This window comes from Physeter macrocephalus, chromosome 6 (assembly GCF_002837175.3).
Source record: "Physeter macrocephalus isolate SW-GA chromosome 6, ASM283717v5, whole genome shotgun sequence".
Classification (NCBI taxonomy): domain Eukaryota; kingdom Metazoa; phylum Chordata; class Mammalia; order Artiodactyla; family Physeteridae; genus Physeter; species Physeter macrocephalus.
The window spans coordinates 40,968,058-40,989,881 of NC_041219.1; the positions used below are offsets into that span (position 1 = coordinate 40,968,058).

Sequence of the window (21,824 nt, forward strand, 5' to 3'; positions counted from 1 at the left end):
GATTGCCCGGTTTAGTTGTACAAGCAAGTACAGTGTTACTATTTCAGTATTACAGGTCAGGAAACAGGCTGAGAGATGGGATTTGAATTCTGCAAAAGAGATTCTTCACCCTGCTGGTGGTACATCAGAAACACCCAAAAGATTTTAAAAATACACCCTGTGCCCCAGCCCCATCTCAGACCAATTAACAATCTCCTATGCTCAAGATCTTAAAATACCCTGCTGGGAGGCGGTGGTTCTCAACAGGGGCTAATTCACTCCCCTCTGCCTCCCCCAGCACGGGCGTCAATGTCTGGCCTCATCTTTGGTTGTCACTCCTGGGGGTGTGGCAGGGCTACTGGCACCCGGTGGGTGGCGGCCAGGGATGGGGCTCAACATCCTACAATGCACAGGAGGCATTCCACCAAAAAAACGATGCTGTGCAAAAGGTCCAGGTTTTCAGGATGGGGAGGGGGGGCGGGGGAGGCTAAGATCTCACGGGGCACCAAAGCCACCTTTCTCAAACTCATTTCTGCATGTCTCAACTTCTCCACCTGTAAAATGACGACAGCCCCGCTTATCTCCGGATAACATCTCCAGAAGACTCGGAATCAAAGCCTGTAATGTGGATGCAACTGTCACTGTTTAAATCATGAAGGAAACGGATAGGGAAACGCCTGCACGTGAGAGACACAGCCAGGGCGGGGATGAGAATGGGTAAAAGCACGCTGAATCAGGCTCTTTGGAATTGCAAATATTTAAACACCTGGCCTCCGAGATATCAAACTTTGTCTTGGCTTCAGGGTTCAGGGACGTTTTCAAATGGGCCCATTAAATGTAAGCACAAGCATGCACATTCTCAAACATTTTACATAATTTTCCAATCTCTTTAGTTTCATCCAGTACACCTGCCACCATGAATAAATTCATCCTCTGGAGCCGCTGCGGCAGAGCCCTGCCACCCAGGAAAGCAGAAAATTGGAGTGTCACGAGCACGCGCTTGGAAGAGTTCGGGGTGGTCCCAAACTTTGTGGGTGCAGAAGCGAATGGCAGGAGTGAGGCAGGGCTTGGGGTAGGAGCGGAGACAGTCCGGGAACAGGGATGAAGGTTCCTTGAAAGACCAGGGGTGCCCACATGGCCTGCCTTACCATGAGAACTTTCTGATCTGAAGCTATGAAGTCCAGGTTTTCAAGTTTCTCAGTGTGGTGGCTTAAAGACGGTCACAGATACAAGGACATTCCAACTCCCAAAGGGAAGGGTCTAAACATCAGATTCTGTGACCACTGGTCCACTTCTGCCCTACACTTGGTAGATGTCATACGTGCCTTTATTGGTCAGAAAGTCTGCAGGTAGCGTGATGACGCTCTTCTTTGCTCCTCTAGACTCACCCTCTGCCCTTCTCCAACTGGCTCTGTGCCCCAAGAGCCTGATTTTTTTAGACCGAATTAACTGGGTTCCTCCTGCTTCTGGTTCCTGGTTGAGTTGGGCCAATGGGAGACCCTAGCGGGAGTCCAAAGGTCCCCCTCTTTATGTCCACTTCTTGCTGGGTTCTACAGGGCTTCCTGCCTGCACCTCTCGGGCCCAGGGGTTGTAGTGACTCCCTCGTGGGAGCTGTACCACCCTCGCTGGTTCCCCTTAACCCTGCATTAAACCCTCTCCACCTCTTTTGTGAGTGTCCCCCCGTTTCCTGCCAAGACCAGACCAAATTCCAGTGATCCTTCCTCAGCACCCCATTTGTCCTGGTGGCTGGAAGGGAACCACAGATGATTTTGGAGCATCCATAGATATATCACTGACCTCTAAAATAAAACGAGGCAGGAGAGTATCAATATAACTAACTTGAGAATGGAGAGATTGTAGTTATACATTTTAAGGCACTCTGGAATTCCCTGGCAGTCCAGCGGTTAGGGCTCAGTGTCTTCACTGCCGGGGCCGGGGTTTGATCCCTGGTCAGGGAACTGAGATCCCACAAGCCGTGCGGCACGGCCAAAAAAAAAATAAAATAAAATTTACTCAAAACAAAATTTTAAGGCACTATACAAAATTCTCAGACACAGGGACCACAAGGCTCTTTCTAAGGAAGCCGGTAAAGCTTCCTGCCCACTCCCTTTAGTCCTGAATACAGTGCTGCAAGCTGCACCCGAAGATACAGGTTAGAGTGCCAGAGCTAGGCTCTCATTCCTGATGCCACCGGGGTCAAGTGAGTGACCTTTACTTTTAGGGCCTGCAGGAAGAATTCAGACATGACAGGAGGGTTTTTGGAGACTGATGTGCCAGGCACTGTGCTGGGCTCAAAGGATCGACACGTCAATCAGCCTTCATCCCCTGGGTCAAGCGAAGAGAGAGAAAGAGCCAACCAGACAACCCCAGCAGGGACCGCAGAGGCTTCTGTGGTGGCAAGCTCGGCGTCCCTGCCCCCAGAGTAGCCAGCAGCACCCCAGACCGAGCAGAGGCAGGGAGAGCTTCCGGGAAGAGAGGGCCTTCCAGTAATGAGACCAGGGCACCCTTCACTGCTGCTGTTCAGGGTTAGCAGGGATTTATAACTGTGCGCTTGCCAGTCTCCATGTAACCTGAAAGAGAACTGCCCTCCAACAGGAAAAAATCCCCATAGGGCTGTTTTCTCATACAGGCATGCAAGAGAAAAATAAGCACTGTTCCCAAAGAAATTCAGACCAAACCAAGGGATGGAAGACAAACTGTGGTGCCGGCAGAAGTAATCAACACTCCAGCCAGCCACGTGTCCACCAGCAACCCCATGAGCAGCGACCCTGAAGGCCAGGCATTCTGCCTGGGGGCACAACGTAGTGAAAGCATCTCGTAACCGGGAGCCTTTGGGAGCGGGAGGGGAAACCTACTTAAACGCTGGCGTATGTGCAGAGGGGCTGGGGGGAGTCAGGCTCGGCCCAGATTCTGGACTGCAGCTGCTGGAACAGGGGGTGGAGAGGCAGGACCTCCCAGATGACAGATGCTCCCAGGGCAGCCAGGGAGAGGCACACAGCTGGCGACAGAGGCAGGAGCCAGTTAGCTGGGAAAACCCAGCGAGAGTGAAGAGACCTGGGTCTGAGCCATAACTTCAAAGCTGAGTCGCTGTGTGACCTTGGAGCAGTCGCTTAACATCCCTGAGCCTCACTGGCCCACCTGTAAAATGGAGATCAAACTGGACACTCCACTGTGTAACTGTAAGTGCAAGGAGGGGCGCTACTGAACTGATGTTCGTTCATGTTACCGACTGCATACACAGCATAACGAGAAGGTGTTCATCATCCCCTGGCTTTAACCTCCTCGTCTGTAAAACGGGGACGTAATACTACTTACCCTCAAGGGGCTGCTGAGGGTAAGTGGTCCTCAAAGTCTAATGCGCACCAGACTCCCTGGAGGGCTTTGCTAACATAGAGCGCTGGGCCCCTCCTCCTGAGTTCCTCATTCAGGAGGTTCAGAGGAGCGGCCTGAGGATCCCCCGAATCCAGGTGACGCTGACACTGCTGGTCCAGGGACTCCGCCTGAGAACTGCTCTGTGTGTAAAGCACTTTGAAGAGTGTCTCCGGGTAAACACTCCACAGATGTCAGCTGTGATTATGTTGGGAGAGGAGGAGGGGTCTTCGCAGAATCTGTTTCCGATACTCTCCGAGGAGGAAGCACCACCCCCCTTCTACAACACAAGCAGAGGCAGGGCTCCCGCACAGCTACCTCATTCTCCCACCGCCTTGGAATTTACGACTCTTCCAGGGTGATGAAAAGGCCAGGGGAGGAGAACACGGGACGCAGCTTCTCCTGCGCAAAAGCAAAGCCCTGGAAATCAGGACAGTGGCCCAGCTCTGCCTCTGGCCACCTGGGTGCCCTTGGGCAAATGACCTAACCTCTCTGATCCTCGGTGACTCCTTTACAAAAGAGGGATTTAGAAGTTCTATACACAGAGCTTTCCTAATACCCAGGATTTGCCAAAATTCAAGAGGAAGGGAGACAGAGCAGATGAGTAACAGGTACAAGGCCCCTCGCCTCAGCCAGTCAGCGGCAAAGGGGCTGAGGAACTCAGACTCCTGCCATTCAACCCACACAACTCGGCGCAGTAACACACATAGGTTAACCATTAAACTTTTAAAAATATAGTGCTAACGTGCCACCTAAAATAATCGTACAAACCGCCCAGGCTCTACTCTCTTGGGAAACCACTGACCGAATTCTGTCTATCCCCTCAAGATACTGATCCACCGACCCAGAAGACAAAATTATTTCAACCCTGTAGAAAATAGAAGGAGACCCCTTCCAACTATAAGGGAAGCCAAGTCATCAGGGGCTGCGCAAGGGGGCAGGTGGAGTGCAGGGCCTACAGGGCCCGGTGAGAGGACGGGATGGGCCAAACCTCCAGGGGGTGGCGACTGCGTCCTCCGTGGCCAAGGCCCAATAAAGGGACAACAAAGGAATGATCTCCCAGCATCCCCTCCGGCATATTCCTGGTCTGCTTTAGGGTGGGTTTGCTTGTGGTGTGAAGAGCATCATAAGCTGAGGAATCAGAAACCCAAGTGTTTCATGGAAGACATGTGAAAGGGTGAGACTGATTTTTGGGTGGGTCAAGAAGAGTTTAATTATTAGGGTAAACCCATGCCTGGGGCAGGTGGGTTGTCTAAATATAGCCCCATACCCAGCACAGTTGACAGGTATCACAATCCCATCTACGGGGCCGATGGATGACCAGCCTGACCCCAAAAGTCTACACACCTTTGCCAAGTACTCAATCATTCTACAAGCGTGGATTGAGCACCTACTATGTACCAGGCTCAATTGTAGCTGCTGGGGATACAGCAGCAAGTGAAGGAGACTGAATCCTTGCCCCCCATCACGGGAGCTGGCGTTCCACTTGGGGGGGGGACACAGAAAATAAACAAAGGCACATATAATTAAACTATATAGAATGCTAGACGATGAGGAGTCTAGGAAGGAAAATTAAGCAGGGGAGGAAGCAGGGCATGTGGATGGGTAGCTGGTGAGTAGGGCTAAGATTTTAAAGTGGGGTTGTCTGGACAGCTCTCCCTGAGAAGGTGACACTGGAGCAAAAATCTGACGTAGGTCAGGGAATGAGGCCTCTGGATGTCCAGGCAGAGTGTCCCAGGCAGCGGAAACAACCCTGAGATACCAGGCAGCCGCCTGTGGAACAGGGAGGAGGCCAGGCAGCCTAGGAAAGACGGCAGGGAGGAACGCTGGAGTCTGTGAGGCAGCTCTTCTAGAGCTCCCAGGCATCCTTAAGAACTCGGCTTTTCCTGTGTGTGAGGAGAGAAGCCGCTGGAGGGTTCAAAGCCGAGAAACAGCACAATCTGACTTAAATTTTAAAAGGATCGCTCACACTGCCAGTTAAGAACAGACACTCTGAGGGTGCACATACCTGGGGGGTGGGGGAGCCAGCAAGGAAGGTGGGAGCAGGAAGAAGGGTCAGGAAGCTACTGCAATAACCCAAGTGCGGTGGACTCCGTGATATGCTGCCTAAGGCCCCTTTCATGAGGTGTGCGTTGCCCCGCTTGCTAGGAACAGCCTCCTTGCCAAGAGCTGCCTTTTTGAGGGTCGGCCCCTTCCTGGGGCAGCTGCAGCCAATGACCCTCCCACGGCATCCTCAGTGGCTGGCCCCACGGACATGCCTTCATAGACGGTCAGCACGTGAAATTCCATCTCTGGGTGTGCTTCACGGCACATGAAGCTGGAGATGAAACGGGCCAGCGAGGCAGTGGTGGGGGTGAGAAAGGGCCAGAGGGCATCCTAGTTCAAAGTCCTTCATGACCAGTTCACAGTCGGCTTCTCCAGTGGAGGGAGCAGGCTATCACACACATTCAGATTTACAACCTCTGGCGAGGATGTGGAGAGACCGGAACCCTCGTGCATTGTTGCTGAGAGTATAAAATGGTGCAGTCACTAAAGGCAAGAGTATGGCAGTTCCTGGAATCATTAGAAACAGCATTACCATATGATCCAGCAATCCCACTTCTTGGTATATAACCAAAAGAATGGAAAGCAGGACCTCAGCAACATATTTGCACACCCTCGTTCCCAGCAGCTCTATTCACAACAGCCAAGAGGTGCCAGCAACCCAAGTGTCCACTGTCAGGTGAACAGATAAACAAAATGTGGTCTATCTGTACAATGAATTATTATTCAGCCTTCAAAAGGAAGAAAATCCTGTCACATGTTACAACATGGGGAACTCTGTGGACGTTACGTTAAGTGAAATAAGCCAGTCACAAAAAGACAAATACTCTATGATCCCACTTATAAGAGGTATCTAAAGTAGATCAATCACAAAAACAGAAAGTAGAATGATGGTTGCCAGGGGCTGGAGAGGAGCAGAAATGGAAAGTCTCTGCTCACTGGGAACAGAGTCTCAGTTTTGAAAAAATTCTGGAGATCGGTTGTGCAACAATGTGGATATACTAAACATAACTGAACCGTGCACTTGAAAATAGTTAAGGAGAAATTTCATGTTTTGAGGGGGTTTTTTTTAACCAAAATTAAAAGAAAAATTACAGCCTGGATCTGCACTACATGGTCTCCCTAAACCTAAGTTTCCCTATCTATAAAATTAGGATGATTAAAATGATTTCTTAGGCTCAGGTATGTCAAGTTCAATGCTGGCACCTAATACCTGCACAATTAACAAAAGCAGGTCTGATTAACATCATTACCATCAGCAGCCCCGCCTCCACCTTTCACGCTGTTCACGCCATGATCAAGCTCGGTGATGCACTGAGCTTTCTTGCTTCCATGATGTGCCCTCGATCTAGGATGCTCTAGCGCTTCCTCGCACCTGTCAAACTCTTCCCCATCTTTCAAGATACAGGACTACCTTTTGGGACTTCAGCTGCCTCATCTATAGAAAAGGGGTAATAAATGTGTCAACTTACAGGGTTGGACAGATTAAGTAAGATGACTCATGATTTAGAGCCTGGCATCCTGTAAGTAGCAGATATATATATCAGCAGTCATTATTAAATTATTATTATTATAAGAGAGTTTATAATATGCTGAAGGCTCTGAATTTGAGGTCTTGAGCCTTTTTTTTCTTTCTGGACGCACCGTGTGGCTTATGGGATCTTAGTTTCTCCGACCAGGGATTGAACCCAGGCCCTCAGCAGTGAAAGCACAGAGTCCTAACCACTGGACCGCCAGGGAATAACCGGCTTTGAACCTTAAATATTCTCAAAAGCTAGGCATCAAGTTTTTTCCTTCTGCCTTCACTTCTACTGCTCTTCAAGTAAGAACTGAAATAGCCTTTCCCTTACTGTTGAAAGGAAGGCTTTCAAAGATGCCCAATTCCTTCCACTGTCAAATGCGGGCACTGCCTTTATCCTCTTTCAATACAAGAAGGCAGAAAACCCAGGAATGTGGAGGTGAGCCACTCGCATCATCAGCTGGGCTGTGGTAGCAACTGTGTAATCTTAAGTAAGACCCTTTATATTTCCCTGCTTTAATTTCATCATCTTTAAAATGCGAGGGTTGCATCTTTATTTGTTGTCATTGTTCTTAAGGGCACATTTTCAAAGTGAGTTTTACAAGAGGGCACAACAGATAAAGCAGATCAAGGCAGCCTTGCTTCGGGGTAAGCACAGCCAGGAGGCTGCCAGAGAAAGGGCCCCTTGCCATGGCCATGGTGTGGAAGCCGGCCCAAGACTGACCCCAAAGATCCCTGCCAGCTGAGAACCATGCCCTGTGCAGCCCCTCCTACATTGTATCAGTGAGTCTGCGTGACCAGTCGAACTTAGCAGAAGTAATGGTCCATGACATCCAAGGCTAGATCATAAAAAAGACTGTGGTTTCTGCCTTGTTCTGCTGGATCACCTCCTCTGGGGAAAGCTAGCTGCTACACCAGGGGAACACTCAAGCAGTCTTAAGGAAGTGAGGCCCCAGCTGGGCCAGTGTGCCAGCTTGGAAGCAGATGCTCCAGCCCCAATCAAGCCTATAGCTGATGCAGCCCCAGCAGGTGTCTTAACTGCAACCTCAGGAGAGATGTGGAGCCTCAATCTCCAACTAAGCTGTTCTCAGACTCCCAATTTTCAGAAACTATGAGATAATAAATGCATGTTGTTTTAAACTGCTAAGTTTTGGTAATAACTTGCCATGAAGCAATAAATAATTAATACACTCAAGGAAGGTACCCGAAAGACCACACTGAGAGCTGGGTTCCTGAAAATCACTGGAGAAGAAGTCCTACTTGGTACCTTCCAGTACAACATCCCCTAGTTCCAGGGCCTGACATTTAGCAAGGATATTTTAGTAGATTTACGTCCTTTGAGGAGCCCCAAAGACAATATATGAAGCTAATGAAATGTGTATCCAAATGCTGTAAGAGTATCTTTCAACAGCAACGTGACGTATGAAAAGATTGCGGGCAAACCCTTCCACTGTGGAGTGATTATGGAAACACCTTGAAGATGAAGTAAAAACAAAGAGGTAGATCAAAATTCTTGGAGGCTTGTTATGGGTCCAGAAAATGCAGGTAAGAGGTGTCAAGATTTATAAACATAAAACCTAAAGCAAAACAGTAAACTCCCACTGAGCTGACAAATGCAGTCACAATCTGTGAGGCACTTTAGAACAACCCAACTTCTTTTTAAAGAACAGACAGATCCTTGCTTAGACCCACAGAGGAATGATTACCCTCATAGGGCTGTGACAGCCCCCAAGGTGAAAGATGATCTCCATATCACGACTGTCACCCAGAAGCCTTCTGAGGTAAGGCATCTGCCAGGCACAGAATAAGGACTGCAGTTCTGAGCTGATGGGAACACGGCTCCCAGCAGCTCTAATTTATGAAGTGTCCAGCACAGTGGTTCAGAGCACAGGTTCTAGGAAGCAAAGTGCCGAGGTTTAAATGTGAGCTCCACCTCTTCCAGACAGTGTGACTTTGCAATAATTATTTAACTTTTCTCAGCAGTAGTTTTCTAATCTATAAAAGGAAGAAAGTATGCTATGCAGATTAAATGAGATATTTTATGTAAGCTTTAGCATGGTGTCGCCTACACTTTCAGGGCTCAACACATGTTAACTTTTATTACTATTACATTACTATTTCATTTTGAATGACGTTCAAAGCATGGAATAGAAGGAAAGAGATACTTCCTCAAGGGGTGGTCTGACATCAGACAGTACCATTCACCTGGCTTTTCATAATAACAATATCAACTGTTGCTGTTTGAATTCTTTGACATTCCTCCCATTGAGGGATGGGATGTGTAGTCCTTCTGCCTTCAAACTGGGTGGGCTTTTGTGACTATTTCAACTAACAGACTGCACTATCAACAAAAGTGACACTATGTGACTTCTGAGGCCAGGTCATTAAAAGTGCTTCTGTTCTGCCTTGCTCACTGGGATACTTGTACTTAAAGCCATCGGCTGCCATGGAAGCAGGTGACTGTTCTGGAGCCGCCATGCTGTGAGGAAGCCCAAACTAGCCATAGAGAGAGACCACATGGAGAGACCCTGAGTCCACAACAGGGAAGAGAGATGCTGGGCCAGCGCCCATTGTTCCAAGTTCTCACCATTCCAGCTCCAGCCACCAAGTAATTGCATGAGTCCCCCCCGCCACCGCCCCCCACCCCCACGACCAGAACCACTCAGCTAAGCCCTTCTCAAATCCCTGACCCACAGAGACCAGGAGAGCTAATAAAATGATTGGCATTGTTTCAAGCCATTACGTTTTAGGTGATTTGTTAGGCAGCAATTGAGAACTGGAATACCCATATTAAGTCTATGGGAAACCCAGACAAAGTCAGTTTCCCACCTGCTATCTCATTTCATCCTCACAATTGCATAGGGAAGAACACATTATTATTCTCATTTCATGATAATGAAATAGACTCCAGGAGGGTAACTGAATTGCCCAAGGTCACATGGCTAGTGAGTAGCAAAGTAAAGATTCCTGGTTAGAAATTCGGACTCCAGTTCAGTGATTTCCGTGCTGTACCATAAGCTGACTCCCAGAAAAGACCAGAACGAGAAATGCAAGAGAAATGCAGCACACATCTGTACACACATAGGCAGAAGTGGAGATCAAAGAGGATCATCCTGTTCCAAGTCCCAAGGCACAAAGAAAACAGTCCCTCACGGAAGCAGCATTGTCCTAACAACAGATATGGGCAGCTACTTGAAGGCCACACCATTAGAGAATGACAAGAGGGCACAAGGACTGGCAAAGGCCCCTGATTTCTATCACCAAATATCTCAGCTGACAGCCCGGTCATCATCTCAGAAGGGTTTTCGGAAATACTTGTCCTAGCCCAGAGAAGTTTCAGCACAACCAGACACGATGACAACGTCCTTGGTGATGAGGCCCTGCGCGCTGACAGGGTGTCAGGACCAACTTCAGCACTTGTAACCACGAGTGCTCCCATGAAGGGAGGATTCTATTTTGACTCCACTGACTGACATTTCTCATCTGCCTCTATGGCATTTTCCCCAAAATCTTTAAATATGCCAAGCAATGAAAACCAAAGCAGCACACTGCTAATGGGTATAAAGACAGCATCTCAGGGCACGTGTGCCCCCAAGAGTAGACCACACTGAAATAAGATGCAAGCTATGAAACCTCAAACAGGAGCTGGGGTTCATCACAGGTGAAGTCCACCAAAAAATAACTTTTTAAGGGTCTAAGACATAACATTATCAAGATGCACAAAGAGAAGATAAACAAATGGACAAAACCTAATTCTCTGGTGCAAAAGACTAAAAGATAAGTTATGGTAACAATTAACAAGCTCGAGGTCTTTATCTCTCAAGGAGCACAAGGATAAAGTGAACCCCATCATTTATTTTCATTGTCCCTTAAAGCAGTGGTTTCCAAACAGTTTCCACTATCCCAGAATCACTCGGATACATTTTTTTTTTTTTTTTTTTTTTTTTGCGGTACACGGTCCTCTCACTGTTGTGGCCTCTCCCTTTGCGGAGCACAGGCTCCGGACGCGCAGGCTCAGCGGCCATGGCCCACGGGCCCAGCCGCTCCGCGGCACGTGGGATCCTCCCGGACCGGGGCACGAATCCGTGTCCCCTGCATCGGCAGGCGGACTCTCGACCACCGCGCCACCAGGGAAGCCCCCAGATACATATTTTTAATACTTATATTTTGGGCCCTATTCTCAGAGATTCTCAATCAGTAGATTCTGTGGTGGGTCCCCTGAATATGCATGTTTGGGATATAATTCTAATGTATAACCGAGTTCGGTAACTACTCGTTTGACAGAGAACATTCACCGTCACCATAATATCTATTCTCCCTAGGAGCAAAACTCCAAAACGTTAACAAAGAACGTGGCTTCTTTGAAGAAAATCTATCTTTTCCAGGCTCCCTTGCAGCTAGGTGGCAGCTAAAGGTAGCAGCTAAACGAAGTTCTGCCAATGTGTTCTAAAAGGAACTGACCGTGAAATTTCTGAGACACGTTCTTAAAGCAAGCTGATAGGCCCCACCTTAATGCTTCTTCTTTCCTGCTAGCTGGAATGTGAATGACAGGGCTGAAGCTCTGATAGTAAAGACCATGAGATGACCTTGAGAAATGCCAGTCAAGCCAGCTGGGTGAAAGATAAAGGAAGCCTGCATCCAGACATGAACATCCTTACACCAATAGCTCCAGACTTCTTACATGTAAACACAAATAAGATGCAAAGCCACTGTTAACTTGGGATTGTTTGATAAATCACAGTGAAATCAACTGCTAACACAACTAACTATGCTATTGTTTGCCTAAATTTCTAATATCCACTGTCACCACTGAAATAGTCTGAGGCAGGAACTTGATTTTAATCCATAACTTACAAACGAGGAAACCAACACACAGAAAAGTGATGTAACTTGCTCAGTGCCACATGGCCATCAAGGTACGAAGGGAACCAGAATTGGGCTCCTGTCTCCCATTTTGAAAGCCAATGGTCTTTGCCCACACTATTTGGTGGGGCGCTCGGGACAGAAGCCCTCTTTAGAAATATCGATAGGATGTGTGTACCTCAGAAAGCTGAGCAGGGGAACACACTGGCCACAGAGACTACAGCAGGAAGAGGAAACCTCTGTTTTCTCCCTCTGTTACACTTGTGTCCTCCCATTTTTTCCTTTTCCTTTTCTATTTTTTACCTCCTTGATCATGGTTGATGGTTTAAGTCAGCCTGAGTCATAATAATGTAAACACACTCGAAGAAAAGAATTTCCTCCCTCTGGGCCAGCCAACACTCTAAACTGATGCCATGACCATAAACTGAGAGCACAGAATCTGTAAGAAGTCAAACCAGCCTTCACCCAGGCAGGGAAAGAAGATCCCCAAATTAGGGCCCATCCCAGACCAGCCTAGACCAAGGGAATTTGTTAAAGTTGCTAAGTCCCCAAAGATGCAAAACAGAGATCTTCCATTACACAGGCCACTGGCAATGGTTGTGGAAGATTAAATGAGGCTGGGCCTGGCATGTAGTCAGAACCTAATTATAGGAATGAGATCACCAGGCAATTTAACCTAACTCCTGACTTATGCTCTCCTGAATGCACACCATGCCTTGCCTAACCTGTTGATTCTTTTCTTATATAAAAAGAAGCAAGAATGAAGCAGTTAAAAAACGACTAGCTCTCTACCCCTAACAGCCCCCCTAAGAATCCTGCAGGTAGATCACGCAGGCAACATAACATCTGAAGAGTCAGCCCGTCTGCATGCAATGGAGAATGATGCAGAATCCAACCTCCTGCCTCAGTGATTCACTGAGATTCTTCCCCCTTTTTCCCCTTTAAAAACCGTCACGGCTGAGCAGAATCTTCAGAGTTGGTCTCAGGTCATGAGTCCACCTTCCCCCCAGATTGCCAGCTCTTCTGATTAAAGTACCTTTCCTTTCTACTGACACTTGCCTCTCGAATTATTGGCTTATGAGTGGCGAGCAGCCAAACCTGGGTTTGGTAATAGTAGGAATTTCTCTTCGTTGATCATCTCTTCCTCACTTCCCACCTCAAAACATAAGAACCAGAAGAAAGGAAGCTTTGTCTCTTTTTCAATCATTGTTATTTCCCAGCACAGAGAACACTGTGAGACCCATAACAGGGGCTCAGTAAATATTTGTTGGATGAATGATGACAATGCAGCACTCGCTTCCCTGCTCAGGTTCTCTGTGCTCGCCTGACCGACCAACTCACTGTGTTCTGAATCCTTTCCTGCTTGACAGCGCCTCGCTTCATATTTTTCCTACTCACACAAACACTCCTTGTTGGATGTCCTCCATCTACCTTCCTCCGCCTCTCCACCAGCCCACACTTCAACCAGGCTTGAGAATCCATGAGAAATCTTATTATCCTCAGGGGCTCCCCCTGACCATTCCAGTCTAAAATCTCCCTGACCACTGACCTTGCATAGAACTGAGTCTACATCACTCAGTAAGCCCCATATCCCCTTATGGCATACTACCCAGTATCACCAATATCACTAAAAACCACATTCACGTGAACAGCATCTTACAGTTTGCAAATTGTTTTCTCTTCAGGGCGTCTGAAGTCTAACATTCTGAGACTGTAGCCAGGAAAGGGAACAAACAAGCATCAGGTAATATCTGCATCTAACAAAAAATAACAAAAATTGCCCATAATTGAAAATATGCTATATACCAGACACTATTTGTGGCTTTATATGGCCATCCCATTTCCTTTTCACAAATACTGCAGGAAGCAGGTATTGTTTTCTAAAGTTTATTGATGAGACACATCTGAAGCTCAGAGAGGTTAGGTAACCTGCTCAAGCACTCCCAACAGAAACCACCAGAGCTGGGAAATGAACTCAGGTTTGTCTGTCCCAGAAGGGCTTGCTCTTAACAGGGATGTTCTAATTCCTCTCCACTGGGTCTGGAAGAAGCAGAAAACGAGTGTGTGTGTGAGTGTGTGTGTGTGTGTGTGCGTGTGTGTGTGTGTGTGTGTGTATACACGCACGTGTGTGCACATGCAGTGCACACATAAGCATGGATGCATGAACCGGGGGCGGGGTGAGGGGCAAGAAGGAGACGGAGTGGGTAGGTTTTCCAAACAACCAAAGAGTTACTAAGAAAGCCAGCATACTCTAAAAGGGGGAAAATGATACAAAGCTATAAAAGTTCAAAGAACTGCTTTAGATAAGCAAGTCTCTGGTTCTGAATTACAGAAGCTGTGTGTAAAGTGAGAATGAGGTCCAGGGGAACTGCCCAGCGGGGCCTCAAGATCAGGTGCACCATGCCCCCTGGAAGCTAAGTAACAGGGGCCCCCAGGATGACAGCTAGGCGTAGAAGTCCTGAGTGTGTCAAAATGAGCCGCAGAGAAATAAGCAGCAGGTTCTGTTTGCTGCTCTTAATATCTCTGCGGGTGCAGGCCTCCTTATGCCCATTTTTCAGGTGGGGAAACTGAGGCTCAGAGGCTTAAAACGATTTGCCTGGCCATTTAGCAAAGTGAATGATCAATCCAGATTCAGGCCCAGGCCTGAGCCAAGAATGCCAGCTCTCTCCAGGCCCCTGGCCACGCTTCCAGGCGGCATTTGCAAGGGGTGGGTGTGGGCCATGTACGGACTGGGACCTTGGAAGGCTCCGGGTGCTCTTTACCTCGCACTTCTCCACGACCGGCTGCTGCCCACACTCGGAGCTGTTGCCTGCCACGATGCCGGCCCGAAGGTTCTCGCTATCTCCGGTGCCCTCCTCCATGGAGTAGGTCTTCGAGTGGTTGCCGCGCCGGTGGGCCGGGCCGTGGCCCTGGGCCAGGCTGAGCTGCCGGCGGAGCGCGCGGTTCTCCTCCTCCACCTCGCGCACGCGCACCTCCAGGCTCTCGCGCTCCCGCTGGCTGGACGCCGTGTACCGGGGGCTGTGAGGCTGGGACTCCAGCGGAGACAGAGACACCGGCTTCCCATCTGCGGGTGCGGAGAGAACGGCAAGAGTTAAAGCCGAATAGAACCCCACGGGCCCCTCCCCCTACCCCAGACGTCCGGGGCTCCTTTTGCAGTCCCATTTAGAAGCGAAAGCAGATGGAAAGTGAGTTGTAAATAAACACGCATCCAGACTGAACTGCGAACAAAGTTGAGAACAGAATGACTTACCGTGGTGATGAAAAACATGCTGTTTAACTGTTTACAACAGCCAAGAGCTAAGTGTCCATCAACAGATGAATGGATAGAGATGTGGGATAGATACACAATGGAATATTACTCAGCCGTAAAAAGAATGAAATAATGCCATTTGCAGCAACATGGATGGACCCAGAGATTACCATACTAAGTGAAGTAAGTCAGAAAGAGAAAGACAAGTACCATATGATGTCACTTATATGTATGTGGAATCTAAAATATGACACATATAAACTTATTTATGAAGCAGAAAGATACTCAGGGACATAGAAAACAAACTTATGGTTACCAAAGGGGATGGGGGGGGTATAAATTAGGAGTTTGCCACTGGCAGATTCAAACTACTATATATAAAATAAACAACAAGGTCCTACTGTATAGCATGGGGAACTATATTCAATATCCTGTAATAAACCATAATGGAAAAGAATATGAAAAAGAGTATGTATATATATGTATAACTGAATCACTTGCTGTACACCAGAAACTAACACAACCCTGTAAATCAACTATACTTCAATTAAGAAAAAAACTAACATGCTGTTTAGAGAAGACAATCACAATATAATTTTTCCTAATTAAATGCACTGTCTTCCTTTTCCCTATTTGGCACATTTCCAGGTAGGTATTCTTGTTAGCAATAAAACATGAATATGAAGTAGGAGGAGGAGGGAAAGGAGGAGAATGCGGGGGCAGGGGGAGTAGGAGGAAATGGAGGAGAGGAAAAAAGAGAAGGAATAAAGAAGTATTAATAATGATTAAGTTAATTTAGTTCTTCCTATGTGAACTCCTATTTATCCTTCAAAACCCAGTTTCAGAAGCATCACCTCCCAAGGGAAGCCTTCTTCAATTTGCAGATAAAATATCTATCAGCATATTCCAACAGCATTTCGTACACAGCACTGAGAAAAATATGTGCCTGTCACACTGGATTTGGTAAATCGTTTTACTAAATGTTTCCTATGAAGATTGGGTGTTCAACGAGGACAAAAACTAGCTCTCACTTATCTTTGTGGAAACATATCATAATATATGCTAAATGCTGGAAGGGTGGATGCATGTGTCCATGACCAGAGAGTAAAATAATTAAGTGCAAAAAGGAAGAAGAAAGTAGGAGCATAATCATGAAACTGAGGGCCAGAAACAGTCTATTTAACAATCATACACAGAGAAGACAAGTAGGTCTCTCAAAGTCACACAATCAGAACCCAGTGGTATCAAAATTCGTCCCCAGGTCTCTCTTATACCCGAGCCTGTACACACTCCCCTTAAATGCAGATTCATAAAAGGCTATATATAGAGAGCCACGGATTTAAAAATTATTAATGTAAAAACCTCATCTCCCAAGGATATTTAGCCTAACTCCTTGCACACAGTAAGTGCTCAATGCACGCTTACTGTTGAGGAGCCTCAGGGACACAAGACACACCTAAAACTCTCCCTCCTCTCTTCTCATGCTGCAGAAATCCCAGGATCCAGCTACAACACAGCTGCCTCAGAGAAGACCAAGCAAAAATCACATCTCTAGAAAATTACCCTCTCTCAGCTTCCTGCTAAAAAAACACTCTTTCTCCACACTTGGAGTTTTTCTCCTTCCTGCCCAGACCCCAGTGAGCTTTCAAACTGTCCCAGGGAGTCTCTGTGACTCACAAAACTTGAGGATCAAAGAATGTGATGAATTACACCCTGCGAGTTTCACCTGTGCTGCCTTACCGGGCCTCCCTCTGCCCAGGGCTCTTTGATGTGTCTCTGGGTTTTCACAAACAGGACTCCTTTTTTCCCTCTTAATCACCTCAGGGTTAAACGCCTGAGCTCCCCGTCCTTTGCTATCAACACAGCAAATATGACTCGCTGAATTCCACTGCTCCGGACCACAGACCAAAGGCCAGGGCCCAGTGTCTGGGGATGTGAGATCACAGGTTGATTAGGGTTGCATTGTTACCAAGCTGGCCGATTACAAGCTGGCCCAGGCTTTTGAAACCTGTCTCCTTGTTGGGTAAAACCAAATTAGTTCCACTGAGAATGAAAAAGAGAAGGGAGCAACAGAAATTGTGTTTTCTCAGCCAGCACTGACCCTTCAAGCAGGGGTGGGGAGGACGATCATCTAGCTTCCATCAGTGGGCAGGGCAGTCACGCTCTGCACCTGCTATGGCTCTGTGCAGGGGCTGGGTAGTTCACACTGATAATGCCTTGGGTTATCACAGCACAAGCAGGTGGCAATCGGTGCCCCCGTTACAGGTGAGGAAACTGAGCCTCTACAAGCTTAAGCCGTGCTTCCCTTGTGGTGACTGGAAACAAGGTCTCTGTGACCGCACGTGGCCAAACTCCTGCATGTATGGCCCGAGTTGGAGGTACAGTTGCTCTGGGGCTTGAGGGGTCTTCTTTCTTCTGAAAGGACCTTGGCACTTCTGGGAAGGAGCCCAGGAAGCTCTGGAAAATATACAACAAATGGGAACTCTGAATTTGTTCTTTGGAGGGATTAAATGCTATGAGCTTTGGTTTTCCCTTCTCTGAAATGCAAGTAGAAACGCTAACCTTGCAAGGGTGATGGGGGAGGCTTAAGTAAGATAGTGAAATACCAACCACTTGAACTCTCCTTGGAAGGTATTTGGTGTCAATTAGCTCCTGCAACCCCTGTCCAAGTCGGGGGGTAGGGGCGCAGACAGGTGATATTACGGGCAAGATGAGTCGATGCTGTAAATTAGGCTGTTGAGGGCTGTCCATTTTCTGAACACGGGCTGTTCTCTGAGTGGCACGTGGGAGAAAAGTGGCCAACAAACCTTCACTTACTTTGATATGTGGCATCTCTGAACCTTCTTTCCTTCAGCCTTAGGCAGGTCAAATCTCACCCAGAGGCTAAATGGAGGAGCAGGCAGGCTTCCCATGGGGGTCCGGTCACTTCCTCTAGCTCCTCTCCCAAAAGCCCCCCAGTTTACTTATTTCTAATTCTTTGATGATGTGCTTATAAAGGCATAATTCTGTAATCCCTAAGCAATCCTAATTCCAGGGTAGTGAGGGGGAAAATGCTCTCAGGATCCTGTGCCCATTTCCTGCTTTAGATCCTAACTGGTTTTGACCAAACTTAGCTCTCAAAGACTTGCAGGTGTTTTCTCTACCTTAAAACTCCACAGATTAGTCACCAATGAAGACACATAAAATAATAAAAGCCAGGCCTCAAGGAGGGGGAGCGGACGTTGGAAAAAGCCACATGCTATACTGTGCCCGGTGCCTGGCACGTAGGAAGGGCTCAATAAACACCAGAATTGGAACTGCTAGTTTGTGTGTGTGTGTGTGTTTGAAAGGTGCATCACCTTGAGCTGGCCCCTTCCTCTTTCTCTTCCTGCTGTGTGCCCGGTGCCTGGCACGTAGAGAGGGCTCAATAAACACGAAATGGAACTGCTAGTTTGTGTGTGTGTGTGTGTGTTTGAAAGGTGCATCACCTTGAGCTGGCCCCTTCCTCTTTCTCTTCCTGAAAGGGAGTGTCCTGGAGATGGGCACCTCTCGGCTCTAACCTTCCGTGGGCTCATGTACAGATGGACCCTGCATCTCTAACCGAGCCGACCCATCCAGTGCTGTGTGGCCGGAAGTCAAGACAGTGGGGCCCGTTGCCCTGCCATGTTCACAGCTCATTCAGCCTGCCTACTGCTTTTGTTCCTGGACTACACATCTCTCTGGCTCCTGACCCCTTTTTTTCTGCTTTTCCTAACCCTCTGGGGGGATGTAGTCGGGGGAGGGTTAGGACAGTGCAAGGCCTGCCCTCTTCGAAGTGGTCTGCACATCTCTGTGGTGCCTTCTGGGCCCTGGTCTCTCCCAGGAACACTCCTCTTTCTTCGTGTCCAGGTCGTCATTATAAAGCCCATCACGTGGGACTTTATCGCCTTTGGAAACCACTGAACCCACAGCAGTTATTTCTCAAACTGGCAGTAGTGAAGCTTTTCCCTCCAATCCATGTTGGATAAAATGCTGGCCCAATACACATGCCTAATACAGAGCTTACCCTACATGCAATTCTTCACTTGAATTCAACAAACTGGTCCACATACCCTAGTCATCAAGACAAGGTCCACTGATCGCATGCCTGATGACGTCCAACTGCTCTCAACATGCCTGCCCCCAACTTCCATACTTACCTTGTTGAAGACCAGTAACAGTTTGGGGGCTGTGATGGTTCATCCTCTGTGTCAACTTGACTGGGTCACGGGGTCAAACTTACTCTGGGTGTTTGGGGATGAGATTAACATTTGAATCAGCAGAGTGGGTAAAGCTGACTGCCTTCCCTAATATGGTGGGCCTCATCCAAACAGTCAAAGGCCTGAATATAACAAAAAGGCTGACCCTTCCCCCACCAGGAAGGGAGAATTCCTCCTGCCTGACGACCTCTGAGCTGGGACGTTGTTTTCTTTTCCCTGCCTTTGGACTTGAACTGAAACACTGGCTCTTCCTGGGTCTCGAGCCTGCCAACCTTCAACTAGAATTACATCATCGGTTCCCCTGGGTTTCCAGCTTGCAAACTGACCCTGCAGATATGGGACTTGACCATCTCTATAACTGCATGAGCCAATTATTTATAATAAATTTCTTCACCCACACACACACACACACACACACACACACACACCCTATTTGTCTGTCTCTCTGAACAACCCTGACTAGTACAGAGACAAACAACACTTTGTAGGATCACATTGAGTACCTCTGCCCAGTACCCAGCCTCTCTGTCCTCAGGGCCTGGCACGCTGCCTGAACTTAACAAGCATTTCAAGAAAGGATGAAGGGAAGGACTGGCATCTAGAACTTTAAAAAAAAAAAAAAAGGGGGGGGCATGAAAAAAATAGATCTAGCAAACCTTCAACTACCAGTTCACTTGAACTTTGAACAACCTGGGGGCTAGAGGCATGGATCCCCTACGCAGCTGAAAATCCACGTATAACTGTAGAGTTGGTCCTCGATGTCTGTGGTTCCACATCTGCTGATTCAACCAACTACAGATCATGTAGTATATGTATTAATTGAAAAAAATCTGCATGCAGTGGACCCATGCAGTTCAAACCTGCGGTATTCAAGGATCAACTGTACTTACAAAGTGACCTCATTATAAGGTTAATTGCTGGGGAAGAGGGAGAGATAACCAAGAAAAGCAAACAAATCAAATCTAGTCATAAAAGCATTGGGATTTGGAATAAGAAAGAGCTGAGTCTGAATTATGGTTCTGCCACCTACTAATAATTAACCTTAGGCAAAGTACTTAACTTCTGTGACTTGCTGTCCCCATATGTAAAATGGGAGACGGGTGTGTGTACATTATTACCTAGCATCAGGCCTAATCAGAGTAGATACTCAAATTTCCCCTTTCCACCCACCCTAACCCACCCCACCAAATCCAGAGGCAGGACACCTAAAGACAACAGTGAATAGGATCCTTCATCTCTAAGCCCCTCTGACCTTTGCTTTTCTATTACCTTTCCTTCCAGGTTTCTTTTTTCTTTTTTTCCCCCCCGATCTGCACTGTATTTGTACACAAGGTGCATCTCTGTCACATAATGCCTATATGTGTTGATCTACAGTTCAGCCCACTTTGAGTTTAAAATGTCAAACAAGACATTATTCAAAATCTCAGTTGACAACATCTTCCTCCTCCATCCCAAACTTCTCAACAAACATGAATTTATCATCAGATTTGAATCTCTGAATCCACTTGAGATGAATGCTGTGAATTAAGAATCAAAACAGCTAAGATTCAGAACAAAAAAGGTAAATTGAAAATCAACCTCCGTGCAGTACGGTGACAGAGATTAGGGACTTGGCATCCAAAACGTCCTAAGTGATGATCTGAATCAGTTTGTGTGCACTGACTCTCTCTGGAGTACTAGCGTTTCACACTGTGATAGCCACCATTGCAGGCAGAACTGGGGGGCTCATTAATGGAGGCAGGGACCCCAGCCCTGAGACCGCCATGTTGCGGGCTCATACCAGCCCCTTCCAGTGGTGACAGTCCTAGATCTTTCTGGCCAAGGACACCACAATCCTGCACTCATGCCCAGATTTCAGGAAGGCTGTTCCCCTGCATCATTCTACCCATGATGAAGACACTGCATTCCTAACCTTTATACGGCAAAATCCCCCTATGTACAATCTGTCACCAGGGCCTGCCAATTCTCCTGATGTTTGAAGCCCTTCTCATTCTATTTCAAACATTCCATCTCAAACCCAGCCTTTTAATCTTATCCTAAAACAGGGGTATCAAACTTCTGTAAATGCCCGGAGAGTAAATATGTTTTACTCTGTAGGCCGTGCGGTCTCCGATGCAAGCACTCAACTCTGGCTTTGCAGCACAAAAGCAGCCACTGATATTCCTAACACACGAGCATGGCCGTGCTACAATAAAACTTTATTTACAAAAACAAGTGCTGGGCCAGATTTGGCCTGCAAGCCCTAGTTTGTGGATCTTTGCTCTAGAACATTGGTCTCCTCGGTTTGTCTCCCCACTTCCAATCTCTCTCTGTTCTTGCCAGCCTTACTCACAGGTGCCAAGGGATGTTCTTAATGAAAACCCTATTCCCACCATATTTTGCAGTTTGACAACGTACAGAAGCTTCTCCATCTGCTTCAAGGTCATCTATAAAATTCAACAAACACTTGGTCACTTCCTATTGAGTACATGTCCAGTGCTTAGAGGCTGTGTCATCTCATTTTAATTTATACAACACTTTAATGAAGGGGGTGTTCTCACTAACTCTATTTGACAAATGGAAAAAAGAATAATAAAATAAAAGA

General features: G+C 47.4%; 1 protein-coding gene across 1 annotated transcript in view; it reads right to left on the minus strand.

Moving 5' to 3' along the window:
• Positions 1 to 21,824, minus strand: part of LARGE1 (LARGE xylosyl- and glucuronyltransferase 1) — a 404,132-nt gene that overhangs the window by 307,003 nt on the left and 75,305 nt on the right. The window contains exon 2 of the mRNA XM_028490584.2: positions 14,536 to 14,837. Coding sequence (XP_028346385.1) covers positions 14,536 to 14,837 — 302 coding nt within the window. The remainder of the gene's footprint in view (positions 1 to 14,535; positions 14,838 to 21,824) is intronic.